The sequence below is a fragment of the Colobus angolensis genome, unplaced genomic scaffold (assembly GCF_000951035.1).
Source record: "Colobus angolensis palliatus isolate OR3802 unplaced genomic scaffold, Cang.pa_1.0 Scaffold246, whole genome shotgun sequence".
Classification (NCBI taxonomy): Eukaryota; Metazoa; Chordata; class Mammalia; order Primates; family Cercopithecidae; genus Colobus; species Colobus angolensis.
This window is the reverse complement of record NW_012115666.1, coordinates 2,038,989-2,055,383: the sequence shown is the minus strand read 5'-3', so window position 1 is coordinate 2,055,383 and position 16,395 is coordinate 2,038,989. Positions and strand designations below refer to the sequence as shown.

The 16,395-nt window shown below is 40.1% G+C and overlaps 1 protein-coding gene across 3 annotated transcripts in view; it reads right to left on the bottom strand.

Moving 5' to 3' along the window:
* Positions 1-13,847, bottom strand: part of AGTPBP1 (ATP/GTP binding protein 1) — a 205,896-nt gene extending 192,049 nt beyond the window's left edge. For 2 of the 3 annotated variants that reach the window (XM_011945892.1, XM_011945893.1), the window contains exon 1: positions 13,593-13,841. In XM_011945892.1, coding sequence (XP_011801282.1) covers positions 13,593-13,780 — 188 coding nt within the window. In that variant the 5' untranslated portion in view covers positions 13,781-13,841. Of the gene's footprint in view, positions 1-13,592 lie in introns of all 3 variants that reach the window. The other variant, XM_011945894.1, reaches the window with a different exon arrangement.
* Between the last annotated feature and the right edge of the window lie 2,548 nt (positions 13,848-16,395).

Here is a 16,395-nt window from a genome sequence, read left to right as displayed (position 1 = left end):
GAACCAGCAATGTCCTGCCAATCATAGGAAAGTAATGAACATTTAGCTGCAAGTTTTCAACTTCTTAAGTTTTTTCTTATTTAACAAGCACCTACAGCAAGGAGGAACTGTCTCATGTCAGATAAAAATCAACACTGTGAATGCTTATTTCAAATTAAACAAAACAAAAATAGGTTTCATGTGAACAAGATGAACTTCATTCTTTTAGTTTTAAAAGGCAATTTTATTGTATATGTTAAAGCCTATAAAAGATGAAAAAGATCAAAACACACACAAATATTTTGTTAACTTGTGGACCTGCATTTCAGCCTCACCATACCAATCAGAAAAAAAAAAAAAAAGTTGACTTATTTCAAAATCTTACATAAATTATGACTTGGACTATATTTTTATTAGTATCACTTTGGCTTATGGTTTTTAATAGCTTTGCTATTTGATATTGTCAATAATTTTCACGGTGTATTAGGTGCAAAAGTAATCACAGTTATTGCCATCACTTTTAATGTTAATTGTAGTTTTAATTAAAAGTAATGGCAGAAACTGAGATTACTTTTGCACCAACCTAAATAAATAACATTAATTAAAAACAGTAGTAGTAACATACAGACAGACATACAGACCAATGGAATGAAAGTCCAGAAATAAATTCATATATCTATGGCCAATCGATTTTTGACATGGGTGTCAAGTCCATTCAATTGGAAAAACCAGTCTCTTAAACAAATGGTGCTGGAACAACTTGATATCCACATGCCAAAGAATGAAGTTGGACCCCTATGTCACATCACATACAAAAATTTACTCAAAAGGGATCAGCAACCTAAATATAAATTAAAACTCTTAGAAGAACATATGGGGGTAAATCTGCATGCCTTGGATTTGGCAATGAATTCTTAGGACAACAAAGGCATGAACAACAACAAAAAATAAATAAATTGGACTTCATCAAAACTAACAACTTTTGTATATCAAAGAACATTATCATAAAAATGGGGAAAAAAGTGTTAGGATGTAGAGAAACTGGAACCTAGGTATGTTGCTGGTGGGTGTGTAAGAAAATACAACTACTGTGAAAAACAGTTTGATAGTTCCTCAAAAAGCTAAACATAGAATTACCATATGACCCAGCAATTCCACTCTTAGGTATATACTCAAACGAACTAAACACAAAGACTCGAACAGATACTTTACGCCAATGTTCACTGCAGCATTATTCACAACAGTCAGAAGATAAAAACTACCCAAGTGCCCACCAATAGATAAATGAACAATATGTAGTATAAACATACAATGGAATACTATTCAGCCATAAAAAGCAATGAAGTTCAGTATATGTTACAACATAAATGAACCTTGAAAACATTACACTAAGTGAATTAAAGACCTAAATGTAAGACCTGAACCATAAAACTCTTAGAAGAAAACACAGTGAACAAGTTCCACAGCACTGGTCTAGGCGATTTTTTGTATAGGATCTAAAGTACAGGCAACAAAAACAAAAACAAATGGGACTATGTCAAACTAAAAAGTTCTGCACACCAAAGGAAATAACAAAATGAAAGACAGCCTATAGGTTGGGAGAAAATATTGTGCCAGCCATACATCTAGACATATGGCTTATCTCAAGATATAAGAGGTTAATATCTTAAATATATAAGAAACACAACTCAGTAGCAAAAAAAAAAAAAAAAACGAATAACCCAATTAAAAAATCAGCAAAAGACATGAATAGATACTCTTCCAAAGAAGGTATTAAAATGGCCAACAGTTATATAAAAAGGTGCTCCGCATCACTTATCAGAGAAATGAAATTCAAGACCACAATGAAATATCATCGCCTCACACCTGTTAGGATGGCTATTATCAAAAAGACAAGAGACCTAAAAGTTATTTCACAGTTCCTCCAAGATATAAAGATTTAGAAAAGTTGGGGCAGTCACTAGCAGGCAGCTGGTGCACATGAGAACAGGTCCAACATGGTTCTACAGCTAGTAAGCATAGTCTGAGGTTCCTGATCGCCATAGCGTCCTAACCTCGACTGTTTCCAGATTCTGAAACAGCAGTGTGGTTCCAGAAATTAAGCTCTAGAAGCAATTTCACAATTAGACCGGAGGTTTCCTAATCATAAAAGAGATAACTCTCTTGGTTTCCCAGTTCTGTGCTAAGATGTGAGGGTTGTTCCTTAAAGCTCAACCTACTGTCTCTTTCTTCAGCTCTCCCAACTTAATTCCTCCTATGTAAGCCACTTAATGCCTATGCCAGACAATGATTTATTGCCCCTCATCTCCCAATTCACCCTTTTTGTCTGCTCTGTGAAAATGGATTTGTGCCCTTTAAATATTTTTTTATCTGCCAGCTGACATGACATTAAGCTCTGTCAGTAGAGGGCACTGGAAAGGCATTGCAAGGGAAAAGAATTGTGCTCCCTGGTTCCAGGGCATTCACTTGGCTCCAGTAGGCAAAACTTTTCCAGGGCCCTACTCCTTCAACAAGGATGGTTTCCCCACCACCAGGCTCCTCAGTATGTGCTCTTTTTCCAACAAGAGCCTAGGTAGTTTTGTAGTAGAGGTCTCTGATGAGATACCTCTTCATCAACAGCATTCCCTGGTACCCTAAGGGGTAGATTTCCAGCAAATTCCACGAGTGCTGTACCATAGCTTGAACTTGCCCTTTGACATAGCCTGGACAGTGCCCTTTCCAATAAGATCTAGGTTCATCTGGAAGACAGAAACACACTCTATCTTAGTCTTGGGATAGTCACTGCTCCTTATATCTGCTATTCCTATATTCGTTAGCATTATCTTTACTTCTCACTGGTAAATATCTTATTACTCCAATCCCCTGTTATAGCCAATAATTCCTTATTCTTTCCCTGCTAAATTACTATGTGGTTTCTGTCTCCTGATTGAACCTATACTGATACATTCCAACAATTCTTTAAACTATTTAGCAGCCTATGGTAAACCCTCTCTTTGCTTAAGGGAGAGTGGTTCTTTCTCTACAAGTGTGTCTTCACTGTTTTATTTTTAAATGAAGGATTTGGGCTGTGTAGTGGGAAGAGAATAATACAATATCCTCAGAAATGAAATGAAGTTGTAACATCAACTTTTTTAAATTAGGAAGTGATACTAATCATGTAGAGCCAGGGTCAAGAACCATTCCTAGGTCAGCCTATTCAATACTTTAATTGGAATGTTAACTTTATCTTAGAGTACTACCATTCCTGTTATGCCTAACTGCTATTTTGAAACTTAGCCTACAATGAGATACCACTTCACAACCAATAGAATGGCTAAACTTTAAAAAGACAGATAACAGCAAGTGTTAGCAAGGATGTGGGAAACTGGAACCCTCACACATTGCTGACAGGGATGTAAAATGGTGCAATTACTTTGGAAGTAGTTTAGCAAGGTTTTTTTTGGGGGGGGGTTGTTTTGGGTTTTTTGTGTGTGTGTTTGTTTTTGAGACAGGGTCTTGCTCTGTCACTCAGGCTGCAGTACAGTGGCACAAACATGGCTCACTGCAGCCTCAACCTCCTGGGTTCAAGCAATCCTTCCGCCTCAGCTGGGACCACAGGTGCACACCACCACCCACCTAATTGTTTTTTTCATTCTTTGCAGAGAAGGGGTCTTGTCATATTGCCCAGGCTGGTCTCAAATTCATGGGCTCAAGTAATTCTCCGACCTCGGCCTCCCAAAGTACCGAGATTACAGGTGTGAGCCACCAAGTCCAGTCCAATGATTATGTTATATTTTAGTACAATCTGCAAACAGGCAAATTGATTTCACCTATTTTATTGTCATTAATTTTATCAAAAAGTATGGGTAAGAGTAAACCTACAAAAAGCTTATATATCTTTCCTGAACATGCATTCTTATCAAAACCAAACAAATCTGTAAGGTTCACACACTACTCCACAAAAGATGTTCAGACACTTATAAAAGGTCTAATTAGTTTTGCTTTGTGACATTTCCATTTTACTATCAATAAATGAGGTAGATTTGAAGAGCAGAATCCCATTACCCTTCAATTATTAAATGATTTTTTTAAAAAAACTATTCCTCAGATTTCAACTATTGTCAGACTTAAAGCCAAAATTTCTAAGTCTATACAGGTGATAAATGAGATTTAAAATCTTACCTTGAAACACACATTTTTCTCTGCCTCTAACCTATGACTGTGACCCATTTTTATAAAGAAACCACTATAACCCAAAGTCGCTCCAGCTAATATCCCAATATAAATCAAAATATATAAAATATGAGGAATAGGCCAGGCGCGGTGGCTCAAGCCTGTAATCCCAGCACTTTGCGAGGCCGAGACGGGTGGATCACGAGGTCAGGAGATCGAGACCATCCTGGCTAACACCGTGAAACCCCGTCTCTACTAAAAAATACAAAAAACTAGCCGGGCGAGGTGGTGGGCGCCTGTAGTCCCAGCTACTCAGGAGGCTGAGGCAGGAGAATGGCGTAAACTCGGGAGGCGGAGCTTGCAGTGAGCTGAGATCCGGCCACTGCACTCCAGCCTGGGCGATAGAGCGAGACTCCGTCTCAAAAAAAAAAAAAATATGAGGAATAAAAACAGCTATATGGCATATAAAAAACAAAGAACAGAAATAGGCCCCTTCTTACTTTAGGAAGTAATTACTTTAAATGTAAAGGGATTAAATTTGCCAACCAAAACACAAAGATTGGCAGAATAGATTTTTTTTAAATGATCCAACTGTATGTTGTCTGCAGAAGACTTACTTTAGATCCCATGGCACAAATACATGGAATGTGAAAGAATGGAAAAAGATATTCCATGCAAATAGTAACCAAAAGAGAGCAGGAAGGGCTATACTAGTATCAGACAAAACAGACTGAATCAAAAAAGTTTACAAGAGAAAAAGTATATTATATATTAATAAAAGTTCAACAGAGCAAGAAGATAAAACGGTTATAAACATTTACACACCAACAAAATATATGAAGTAGTTACAAATCATCAAAATATGAGGCAAAAAATAACATAATTAAGGGGAGAAATACTTCTATAATAAAAGGTGGAGGCTTAATACACCCTTCTCAATAAGGAAAAAAATAACCAGAAAGAAATGAAGAGAGAGACGATTTGAACAACACAATGAATCAACTAGATCTAACATATATTTAGAACAAGGTACTCAACAACAGAATATTAATTCCTCTCAAGTGCACATAGAACATTCTCCAAAACAGGCCATATATTAGGATACAAATTAAGTCTCAATTGATTTCAAAAGTTATTTATCATACAAAGTATGCTCTCCAACCTCACAACAGGAATAAGTTAGAAATCAATCTGAAAAAGAAAACTGGAAAATTCACAAATTTATGGAAATTAAACAACACACTCTCAACCAATGAATCAAAGAAGAAATCACTGGCTTAATCAGAAAACAGAGATAAATGAAAGCAAAGACATGACAAACCACAACTTATAGGATATAGCAAAACCAGTGCTAAGGAGAAAATTTATAGACATAAACACATTAAAAAGGAAGACAGCTCTCAACACAACCTATCTTTATAACTAAGGAATGAGAAAAAGAAGAACTAAACCCAAAGTGAGCAGAAGGAAGAAAATAAAAAAGACCAGAAATAATTAAAATAGAGACTAGAAAAACAATAAAGAAAATCAACAAAACCAAAAGTTGGTGCTTTGAAAAATTAACAAAACTGACAAACCTTGAGCAAGATTTAAAAGAGAGAGAGAAGACTCAAATTACTAAAATCAGAAATGAAAGGGGAGACATTATGACCAATTCTACAAAGGCAAAAAGGATTTTTTATAACAGAGTACTGTGAACAACAGTACACCAATTGGACAACATAGATGAGATAAATTCCTAGAAACACAAAACCTACCAAGCCTAAACCACAAAGGAATAGAAAATTTAAATAGACCCATAACTATTGAGGAGATTTAATCAGTAATTAAAAACCTCCTTACAGGCTCGGCGTGGTGGCTCACGCCTGTAATCCCAGCACTTTGGGAGGCCATCACAAGGTCAAGAGATGGAGACCAGCCTGGCCAATGTGGTGAAACCCTGTCTCTACTAAAAATACAAAAATCAGCTGGGCATGGTGGCGCGTGCCTGTAGTCCCAGCTACTCAGAAGGCTGAGGCAGAAGAATCGCTTGAACCCATGAGGCAGAGGTTGCAATGAGCCAAGATCGCACCACTGCACTCCAGCCTGGCGACAAAGAGAGACGCCGTCTAAAACAAACAAACAAAAAAACCTCCTTACAAAGCAAAGCCCTAAATCTGATGGCTTCACTGGGAAATTCTATAAAACATTAAAAAAAAAAAAAAAAAAAAAAGACTAGTTCTTTTCAAACTCTTCCAGAAAAGTGAAGAAGGAACACTTCCTACCTCATTCTATAAGGCCAGCACTGCCCTGATACCAAAGTCAGACAGATGCTACAAGAAAATGACAGACCAATATTCTTTATGACCATTAATGCAAAACTCTTCAACAAAATACTAGCAAACCAAATACAGCAATGTGAAGGCAAATCAAAACTACAAGATGCCACTTCGCAGCCATTAAGATGGCTGCTACCAAAAACAAAACAAAAACAGAAGATAGTAAGTGCTGATGTGGATAGATTAGAATCTTTGTGAACTACTGATAGGAATATAAAATGGTGCAGCCATTATGGAAAACAGTATGAGGGTTCCTTGAAAAATTAAAAATAGAATTATCATATAATTCAGCAATTCCACTTCCAGGTATATACTCAAAAGAACTGAAAGCAAGGTCTTCTTTGGGAGGCCGAGGCAAGTGGATCACAAAGTCAGGAGACAGGGACCATCCTGGCTAACCTGGTGGAACCCCATCTTTACTAAAAATACAAAAAAAAATTAACCAGGTGTGTTGGCACACACCTGTAGTCCCAGCTACTTGGGAGGCTGAGGCAGGAGATTCACCTGAACCCAGAGGCAAAGCTTGCAATGAGCCGAGAATGCACCACTGCACTCCAGCCTGGGCGACACAGCGAGACTCCATCTCAAAAAAAAAAGCAAGGTCTTGAAGAGATGTTGACATACCTAGATTCAAAGCAGCATTATTCACAAGCAACTCAAGTGTCCATCCATCAATGGATGAATGCATAAACAAAATCTGGCATATGCACACAACAAATTATCCAGCCTTAAAAAGAAAGTCCTGACACACAGTACAACATGAACAAAGCTTGAAGACATTGTGCTAAATGAAATAAGCCAGTCACAAAAAGATAAATGCTGTATGATTGACTCCACTCATGTGACATACTCAGAGTTGTCAAATTCATAGCAACAGAAAATAGAACGGTGCCTGCCAGGGAATGGACTATGCGGGAGGGGGAGAGTAATTGTTTAATACATAGAGTTTCAATTTGAGAAGATAAAAAAAGTTCTGTAGATGTACGGTGATGACGGCTGCACAACAATGTGAATATACTTGATGCCACTAAACTACACACTTCAAAATGATTTAAATGGTAAAGTTTATGTTATATATGTTTTACCATCATTTTTTAAAATGAATGTTTTTTTAAAGACCAAAATATGAATCTTGTGTTAAAAACTGGGGAAAAAAGTTGTTTCAAATGTAAATAAAAGTTAAAATTAATGAGATTAAATTAAAAGGTGAGAGATTAGTTTTCACCACGAACCAAAAGGGAGTCTAGAAAGTGCGTTGACCATAAATTAATAAATCTAAAGAGTTCTTATAAAAATAATATTTTTTAATTCACTAAACTCTATTATATGTAGGCAGTGTTCAGATTTTTATTAACATTATCTGACCATAAATCCCCCTGGCTGACTTTATTATTGTTTTTAATCCCTCTATAACCAACATCCTTATAATCTTCATAATTTTAAATCACTTTCCCCATAAGGAAAAATGTAAGGCAAACACAGCAAGTACCTGGCATTTCTCCATAGGGCAGCTCATCCTCAGCATGAATTAAGTGAGAAATGAGCAGAGATTAAGAAGGGAAACCAGGTCACTTTTTTTAAGCTTATGAGTTAGGTATTAGTGGGGCTTTTCACATTGTGCCTTTGCTGTTTAATATTTACATTCCCAAAATGTTAAATTTGAATATTTACACAGAAATGTATAACAGGTCTGATTTTTGTTTTTAGATGGTATTCAGATTACTAATACTATAATTCCATTGCATCAGCACCTGACTAAAACCATTAAGAAACTTTCTGTGAATAACCTTTACTGTACTTAATTTTGTATGTTAAAATATTTTTCTTTAAATTTTTTAATTCACACATAATAATCATATGTATTTATGAGGTACACAGTGATCTTTTGATATATGTAATGTATAGCAATCAGATCAGGGTAATTAGCAAATCCATCATCTCAAACACCATTTCTTTGTGTTCAGAGCATTTCATATCCTCCTGGCTATTCGAAAGTATATATTATCAATTACAGCCATCCTATAGTGCTAGAGAACACCGTAGAGCTTATTCCTACTACCTAGCTAGAATACTTTTTTTTAAATAAGGCCTTTACCAGGTCCCAAAGCCTAAAACAAAAACAAACCAGAGATTGTCACTAACACTTCACTTCTTAATCAAAGGTTTGTGAGAAATCCTCTTTAAGATTTAAGGCCGGGCGCGGTGGCTCAAGCCTGTAATCCCAGCACTTTGGGAGGCCGAGATGGGCGGATCACAAGGTCAGGAGATCGAGACCGTCCTGGCTAACACGGTGAAACCCCGTCTCTACTAAAAAATACAAAAAAAAAAACTAGCCAGGCGAGGTGGCGGGCGCCTGTAGTCCCAGCTACTTGGGAGGCTGAGGCAGGAGAATGGCGTGAACCCAGGAGGCAGAGCTTGCAGTGAGCTGAGATTCGGCCACTGCACTCCAGCCTGGGCGACAGAGCGAGACTCCGTCTCAAAAAAAAAAAAAAAAAAGACAAGAAAAAGTCACTGTCACTTAAGAATGTCCTTGAAACAGTAAAAATTATTAATTTTTACACACCTTTTTATGTGACAAAATGGGAAGTTTGCATGAACCATTTCTGCTACATACTGAATTATAATAGTTGATGGTTGTCTCAAAGTAAAGTGCTTTTGTAACTGAATTGACAGCTTGAACTAGCCTCTTTTTTAATGAAAGTGACTGAAAGAACGATTGACAGACTATGGTTATTCAAATTGGAATATTTTGGCAGAGGTTTTCTCAGAAATGAATAAACTGAGCTTGCTTGTCACTTTCAGTAAACAAGTCACATTTGTTGCCAATGATAAAATTTGAGCTTTCAAGCAAAAATCCGAATTCTGGAAAATTCATATCCCACCATCGTCATGTCAAGACCTAAACAGCTTCCCAATAATTTGTCTCTAACAAAATGGGTGGTGATATTAACAACCATAACTTTCGTTGATATTGCATGATGAAAGATGTCAACATTTGGAAGATCTGCATAACACTGAACCAATATTTATAAATGACCAAGGAATGATGTTACAATCTCAGGAATGGGTATAAGATCCATTCAAAGTTCAAGCCAATGGGTTTTACTAGAGCATGCAAAAATCCACTTACATGATTTCTCACTGCATCTAACCTTTAAGAAATTGCCACTTACTGAGTTTTGATATAATACCAAACAAGAATATCCACAATTATCTGAAAAGGCTATTAAAATGCTCCCTCCCCTGGCCTCTCCACCCTGTTCAGCCATGACCTGTGTGACACTGGATTTTCTCTATATGTACTTCAACCCAAACAACGTATTGCAATAGACTCGATGCAGGAGCAGCTATAATAATCCAGCTGTTTCCCTTAAACCAGACAGATTTACAAAAAAAGTAAAACAATGCCACTTTTCTTACTTGATTTTTTGTTTTAAAAAAAAGTTGTTTCCATTAAAAATATGGTGTTTATATTAACATGTAAAGAGTTTATAATTGTCATTTTAAGTGAACTGACAAAACAATTTATATTTCTCTTTTCATTTACAATACAGTAAATATAGATAAATTCACAAAAGCTTTTTGGGGATCCTCAACAACTTTTAACAGCGTAAAAGGGTTCTGAGACCAAACGTTTGAAAGCATTTAGAGTTTTAATATTAGACCTCTGCAAACCAAGAACAAGTACGTAAATCATACTGGAGGGGAAAAAAAAAGTTCCTAGGAAAATTATATGAAAGCTGAAAATGAACACAATGTCAAATCAAAACTGACCTCACTCTATATAATATCAATAAAAAAGAAAACAAAGAATACTTAGATAAAACTGATTTTGTGTGCCCTGGAAACGACATACAATATTCTGATCAAATAAACACATATGTACCTACCAATATTTTGACAGATTACATTTTTGATAACGGCACATTATGGTCAAAGAAACACCCAATCATAAACTCAAAAACAGATGATTAAAAGATTAAAATAGCAGCCATCACCAACAGGAGGGACACAATCCAAAGTTCTGTCAGAAGGGACAAACAGGGATATATCAGCAGCTCTCCAGTAGCATCCCAGGGCACCCAGCTCAGGGTCTAGCTGTTCTATTTAAAACTGACTTACATGTTTCCAAGGCAGGACAGTGAGACTAAGCTCTCATTTAACCCCAAAGGAGCAAATGGGTCATAGTGGAATTAATCTGCACTAATACTGCTCCATCCGCCAAAAGTCCTTTTTCCGCTTACTAGATCCTTTTGAAGACTGAGGAAGAGCAACGGTAATAACAGCAACATTTCTTAGGCACCAGTTACTAAATGCCAGGCACTGTGGGCTAAGCACTGTACATGTATTAATCACTTAATATTTGAGAATATCTTAAGAGTATACACTATTATTATGTCATTTTTGGTGCTCAAAAAGGACAAATAACTTGCCTTAAAAAAAATAAATAAATAAAAATAACTTGCCTAAAGTAAAGCCAGGACCCAAACCGAGCCATCTGGCTCTGAGGCCCAACCCCTTAGCCACTACACTACAGTACACAGGCATAGTAATCAACAATAACATCTGAAGTTTAAAATTCAGGGCCCACCCTACACAATTTCTGTTGTTTATACTGAAACCCATTGCCTAAGGAAAGCTCCCATCTTGCAGATGGCCCTCTGACAGGTGCATCAGTTGCTACTCACGCACTGTTCAACTTTCAGATGTGGGGGACTTCAAGCAAGAAAAGCAGATTTGGGAAGATTAATACTTTGGATGAGGTTTAAAAAAATTAAGGCCAGGCCGGGCGCGGTGGCTCATGCCTGTAATCCCAGCACTTTGGGAGGCCGAGGTGGGCAGATCACCTGAGGTCGGAGTTCAAGACCAGCTTGAGTAACATGGTGAAACCCCGTCTCTACTAAAACTACAAAAAATTAGAGCTGGGAGTGGTGGTGTGCGCCTGTAATCCCAGCTACTCGGCAGGCTGAGGCAGGAGAATCGCCTGAACCCAGGAGGCAGAGGTTGTAGTGAGCCAAGATCGCGCCACTGCACTCCAGCCTGAGCCACAAGAGCAAAACTCCGTCTCAAAAAAAAAAAATTCAGGCCAGGCGCGGTGATTCACGCCTGTAATCCCTGCACTTTAGGAGGTTGAGGCCAGTGGATCACCTGAGGTTGGGAGTTCGACACCAGCTTGGCCAACATGGTGAAACCCTGTCTCTACTAAAAACACAAAAATTAGCTGGGCGTGGTGGCGCGCGCCTACAATCAAGAAGCTGAGGCGGGAGAATCGCTTGAACCCGGTAGGGGCAGGCTGCAGTGAGCCAAGGTCGCACCACTGCACTCCAGCCTGGGTGACACAGTGAGACTCCGTCTCAAAAAAAAAAAAAAAACGTAGAATACAAATTACAAAATTTCATAACTCTTGGACTTCTTTTCCTTCCGCTAATGGAAGTAAAACCATTATTATATAGTAGCCTAGCTAGACTATTCTAAAGAGAACAATGCCTCAATTCAAGTCAATTAGAAAAGCTTTATAAAAATTGCTTCTACAAAAGTTTAAATTACATTAATAGATTTAAATGTTTTGCTATGTTGGCCAAATACGAGGGTAGTGTTAAGCCTATCCACTTCATTTCCAAGTTCAGAATGAGTCTGCAGTTGTAATTATGTGATGAATTAATTCAAGGTAGAGTTTCGTGATCATTAAAAATGAACCTATAACTCCACCATAGAATTTAACTCAAGAGAAGTGGAATGGGAATATGAACAAGTCATATTAGAACTCTGCCTGCAGGATGAGAAAGAGTGGGTAAGGCATGACTTATTATCTCGCAGTAATTCTACATAGGAAATACTTACAGATCTTTTAGAGTTTTGTTTGGTTCTGACATTTGGCACATGTTTTAAAATAAGCACCATTTAAAGTTCCTAAAATAAATCACTTCTTTTTTGGCCTACTGAACTAAAAACATTCCACAATACAATTACAAAAATAACTTTCTGGTTTTCTCAGACAACCAGTTTATAAGAATAATTCAGAGGTTCACAAAGGATAATTTGATTTACATAAAGCTTTAAAAACGGACATAAAAGGTAAGTGAAAATGAGTGATTAAGAAGACTGTTAAGGTCCTTTCTAACCACAAATTGTCATGAATTGTAATTAACCACAATTACAATTTTAAACACCTGAAGGAAAAAACCCAAATAGAATTAATACTGCCAAAGAAAATTTCCGCTACTTTCAGGCACTTGAGTGAGCTACGTTAAAACGGGAAATGGGCTTTAAATTATCAACATTCACATCGATCACACATGATGCATGAAAACTCCATTCTACAATGAGTAAACGCCCAGGAAAGGAACCCAACCAACTCCAATTGCCCTGGTGCTCATAAGAGGTTTATACGGCACAAGGGGTAAAATTACGGTAGAGTCGAGCAAGCCTTTGGGTTACAGGAGTCCTTGAACACTTGCAATTGAGAACCCGCAATTCAGGAAGGAAGACACTAAGGAAACTCTGCACTGTCATCGAGGGTGATCCGATTCAGGTTCAAACCAAATGCTCAAGGCGACAAGTTGTAAACAGAAGACACACTTCAGCTCAAAACACCCAGTGAGAGGAAGCAAACCTGCCCATCGCCGATGTCACAGCAAATCCCACCTTGCTGGCGCTCAGCCGGGAACCCTAGGATTCCGATGCACAGTGGCCCGCGACCCGGCGGCCGGCTACCACTGCGGAGGGGGGGCGCAGGGTTGGGCGCGCCCGCCCCCGGCCCTGCAGCCCCTCGGTTAGACTCCCCGCGGTGCCGCGAGCTCGGGCCCGAGAGGAAGGGTAGAGCACAAGAGGCGGCCTCTGCCCAGAGACCGCGCCCAATACCCTCCGCAAGGACTGGGACGGGGGTCCACCGAGGGTCCGGGGACTGGGGAAGGCGTTTTCCAGACCCAGCCAAAGCCCCAGACCGTCAGGGCTTTCCCTCAAGACCGAGTGCTTTCCCCTCATGCCCCGTGAAAGACATGCGTTACACAACCCGTCAGGTAAGGGGCGCAGGGATCCAGGGTCACCCCTCCTACCCCCGGGCGCAGCCGCCTGCATCTCCCGCGGCCCGGGGAGAGCAGAGGGACGGCCGGCGGGACGCGCGGACGGCAGCGAGGCGCTCACCGGCTCAGGATGGGGCGCTGGCGGGGACCGCGAAGAGCCGCAGCACCCGGCTCGGCACCTGGAGCACGGCGGATCCCTCGCCGCCCGCCGCCGGGTGTTTTCATACAAACCCCGGTGGCAGGCGAGGCGGAGGCGGCGGCGGCGGCAGCTGCGGCGGCGGCGCTGGAGGCGGCGGAACCTGCCCGCATCCCGGGCAACGTCAGCGCGGCGCCCCGCCCACCGCACGCCTTGCCAGCCGGCTCCCAGCACGCGCAGGGAGTGGGGGCGGGGCGTGCGAGGCCGCGAAAGGGGCGGGGCGGAGCGCACGCCCCCTTCCCGGCGCGTCCCCTGTTACCCCCCGCGCGCGCTCCGCCCCGCCCCTCTGCGCGCCCGACGAGAGGGAGCGCGCGCGTGGGGGCGGAGCGTGCACGGGAGCGGGAATTAGGGGCGGGTGTTCCGCTAGCTGCCGACGCCTTGTCCCCAGCAGCCCCGGCCACCGCCCCACCGTACCGAACTGCGAGCGACACCCCACGTTCTTCAAGTCACCTTTCTGTACACTCCCAACGAGGGCTCCAGCCTTTTCCCGGAACTAAGCCCGCGCCCACCCCTTCCCCCGCTATCAATCAGTCACTCTTAGGAAGGGTTCTTAACGCTCCCCACCTGATCCCGGGGTAGCATCAAACGCTGGGGACTGCGGTAAAGCTTAGACCTTTCCTGACCTCAAGGAGGGTCCGTAATAAGAGGCTGGAAGGGACACGCTGTTACTACAGTCGGGCTCCCAGAAAACAACAGGATTGCACCTTGTGGCCAAACCTCAGTAAATTGGATGCCTGGTGCTGCAGCGAACAAAATAGCATGCTGATTTACTGTTTTTTGAAAAGGTGCCTGCATATAATCAAAACGGTAATGCTAAGTTGGATACTGAAGGCAAAGGCGGAATGTTTTATCTGAGCCAGAGTAATGTGTCAGAGAAATTACTAATACACCCCCTTCTGTTTTGACTGTATTTAAGTGTACTGTAATGTATTGCAAATAAATACTGACATCATTTACTTTTTCAAGATGCACAAGATCATGTTTGCTACTGTTTATGGTAAGGAATGTAATATTACTACTAGATAAGGGAATGCATTGAGAACTGTGGGATTTTTGTTTTGTTTTATGATCTTGTTCAAATAAAATTAAGCAGGTGTGAAAGCAATTCAAAAAGTAACCCAAGGTACACCACAATGCTTCTTACGGTTTACCCTTGGTAGATGTCTTTATTCAGAATAACAAGAAACTGCCATTTTGTAAACATCGTAGTTTCCTTCATCGTGAGCACTAAAAGGTTACGGTATTTAAAATAATTTTTAAAAAATAATTTTAAAATAATATTTAAAATAATTTTAAAACCACCCCAAACCACCCAATCGGAAAGGTATTATCTGAAAATACCCAATAATAATGTAAAAATTTTACAATAATGCTAGATATACATGTAATATACCTGAAACTTTTCTTAAAGAACATGTTTCTAAATGAGTCAACCTGCAATATGGGAAGATATTATGTGGATGTGTGTGTTTGTGGAATTTGAATCCCACTTTCACAAGCACTGTTAGCATAGTTTGATGACCAGGACACAAACCCAGGAGATTAACCGACACAAGATAAACAGCTGCGTTACGTTGCTTTGAAATGATTCCAATCACATAGTTTGCCACAAGAGTGAGTGATTTATGTTTTGTGGTAATTAAGAACTTAGAGCTACTCCCCCACCCCCTGGGAATGTGACATCACTCTTCATCAGATCCCACATGTATGAAGTTGAAATAAACTTCACCTCCCCTAGCTAATGTGACATTACACCTTATCAAACACCATATATAAGTTACTGACTTCAACTACAGGATTTCAAAATACATATAAACTCAAGAATTTGCGAGATGCTTTGAGAGCTCAGCGGGTGGCAGATCGTAGGCTCTGTCAGCCACTTCCCTAAACACTACCAGCTCAGGCTGCAACAGGGCCACACCCTGTTAGCCTTTAAGCTTTGAAGCCTGTCCAGCAACACTGGCACCGCCCTGTAGCATCGTGGGACTTTGCATATCCTCACAGATCTCCTGTATGTTGGACACCATCTCTCCCAAGAACCTCAACCTCCAAAAGGTAAAGGTACACCTCAATTGTTTTTATTTTCTTTTTTTTTTCTTTTCAAGACAAGAGTCTCACTCCGTTGCCAAGGCTGTAATACAGTAGTGCAATCATGGCTCACTGCAGCCTTGACCTCCCAGGCTTAATGAATCCTCCTACCTCAGCCTCCCACTGAGTAGCCAGGACTACAGGCACATGTCACCACATTTGACTAACTTTTTAAATTGTTTTTGTAGAGTTGGGGTCTCCCTAAGTCACCCAGGCTGTTCTCAAACTCCTGGGCTCAGCAGTCCTCCTGCCTTAGCCTCCCAAAGTGCTGGGATTACAGGCATTAATACCACACCCACCTCAATCTTTAATTAGACTTTACTTTCCACAGAGGTCTGCTTCAATCTTAATTGAACAACTAGATTTTAATAGTTTTGGAACTCACTATGTAGTTAATATACATCATCTATGGAGTGTATTCCCTGTGAAATTATTCTCTTAATTCTCTGCCTCTGTACATTGTGAACCTAAGAAAACAAATTATCTTCATATGTCAATAAACCATGCTGACATAGGATTTTTTTCTCCTTAGCTCAGCTAGATCAAGGTTCTTGTCTCAAGACCAGGAAAATTAGGTACGCAGCAATTTGAAGAGTGAGTGGAGTAGAATTTATTAAGCAAAAGGAAAGCTCTCAGCAAA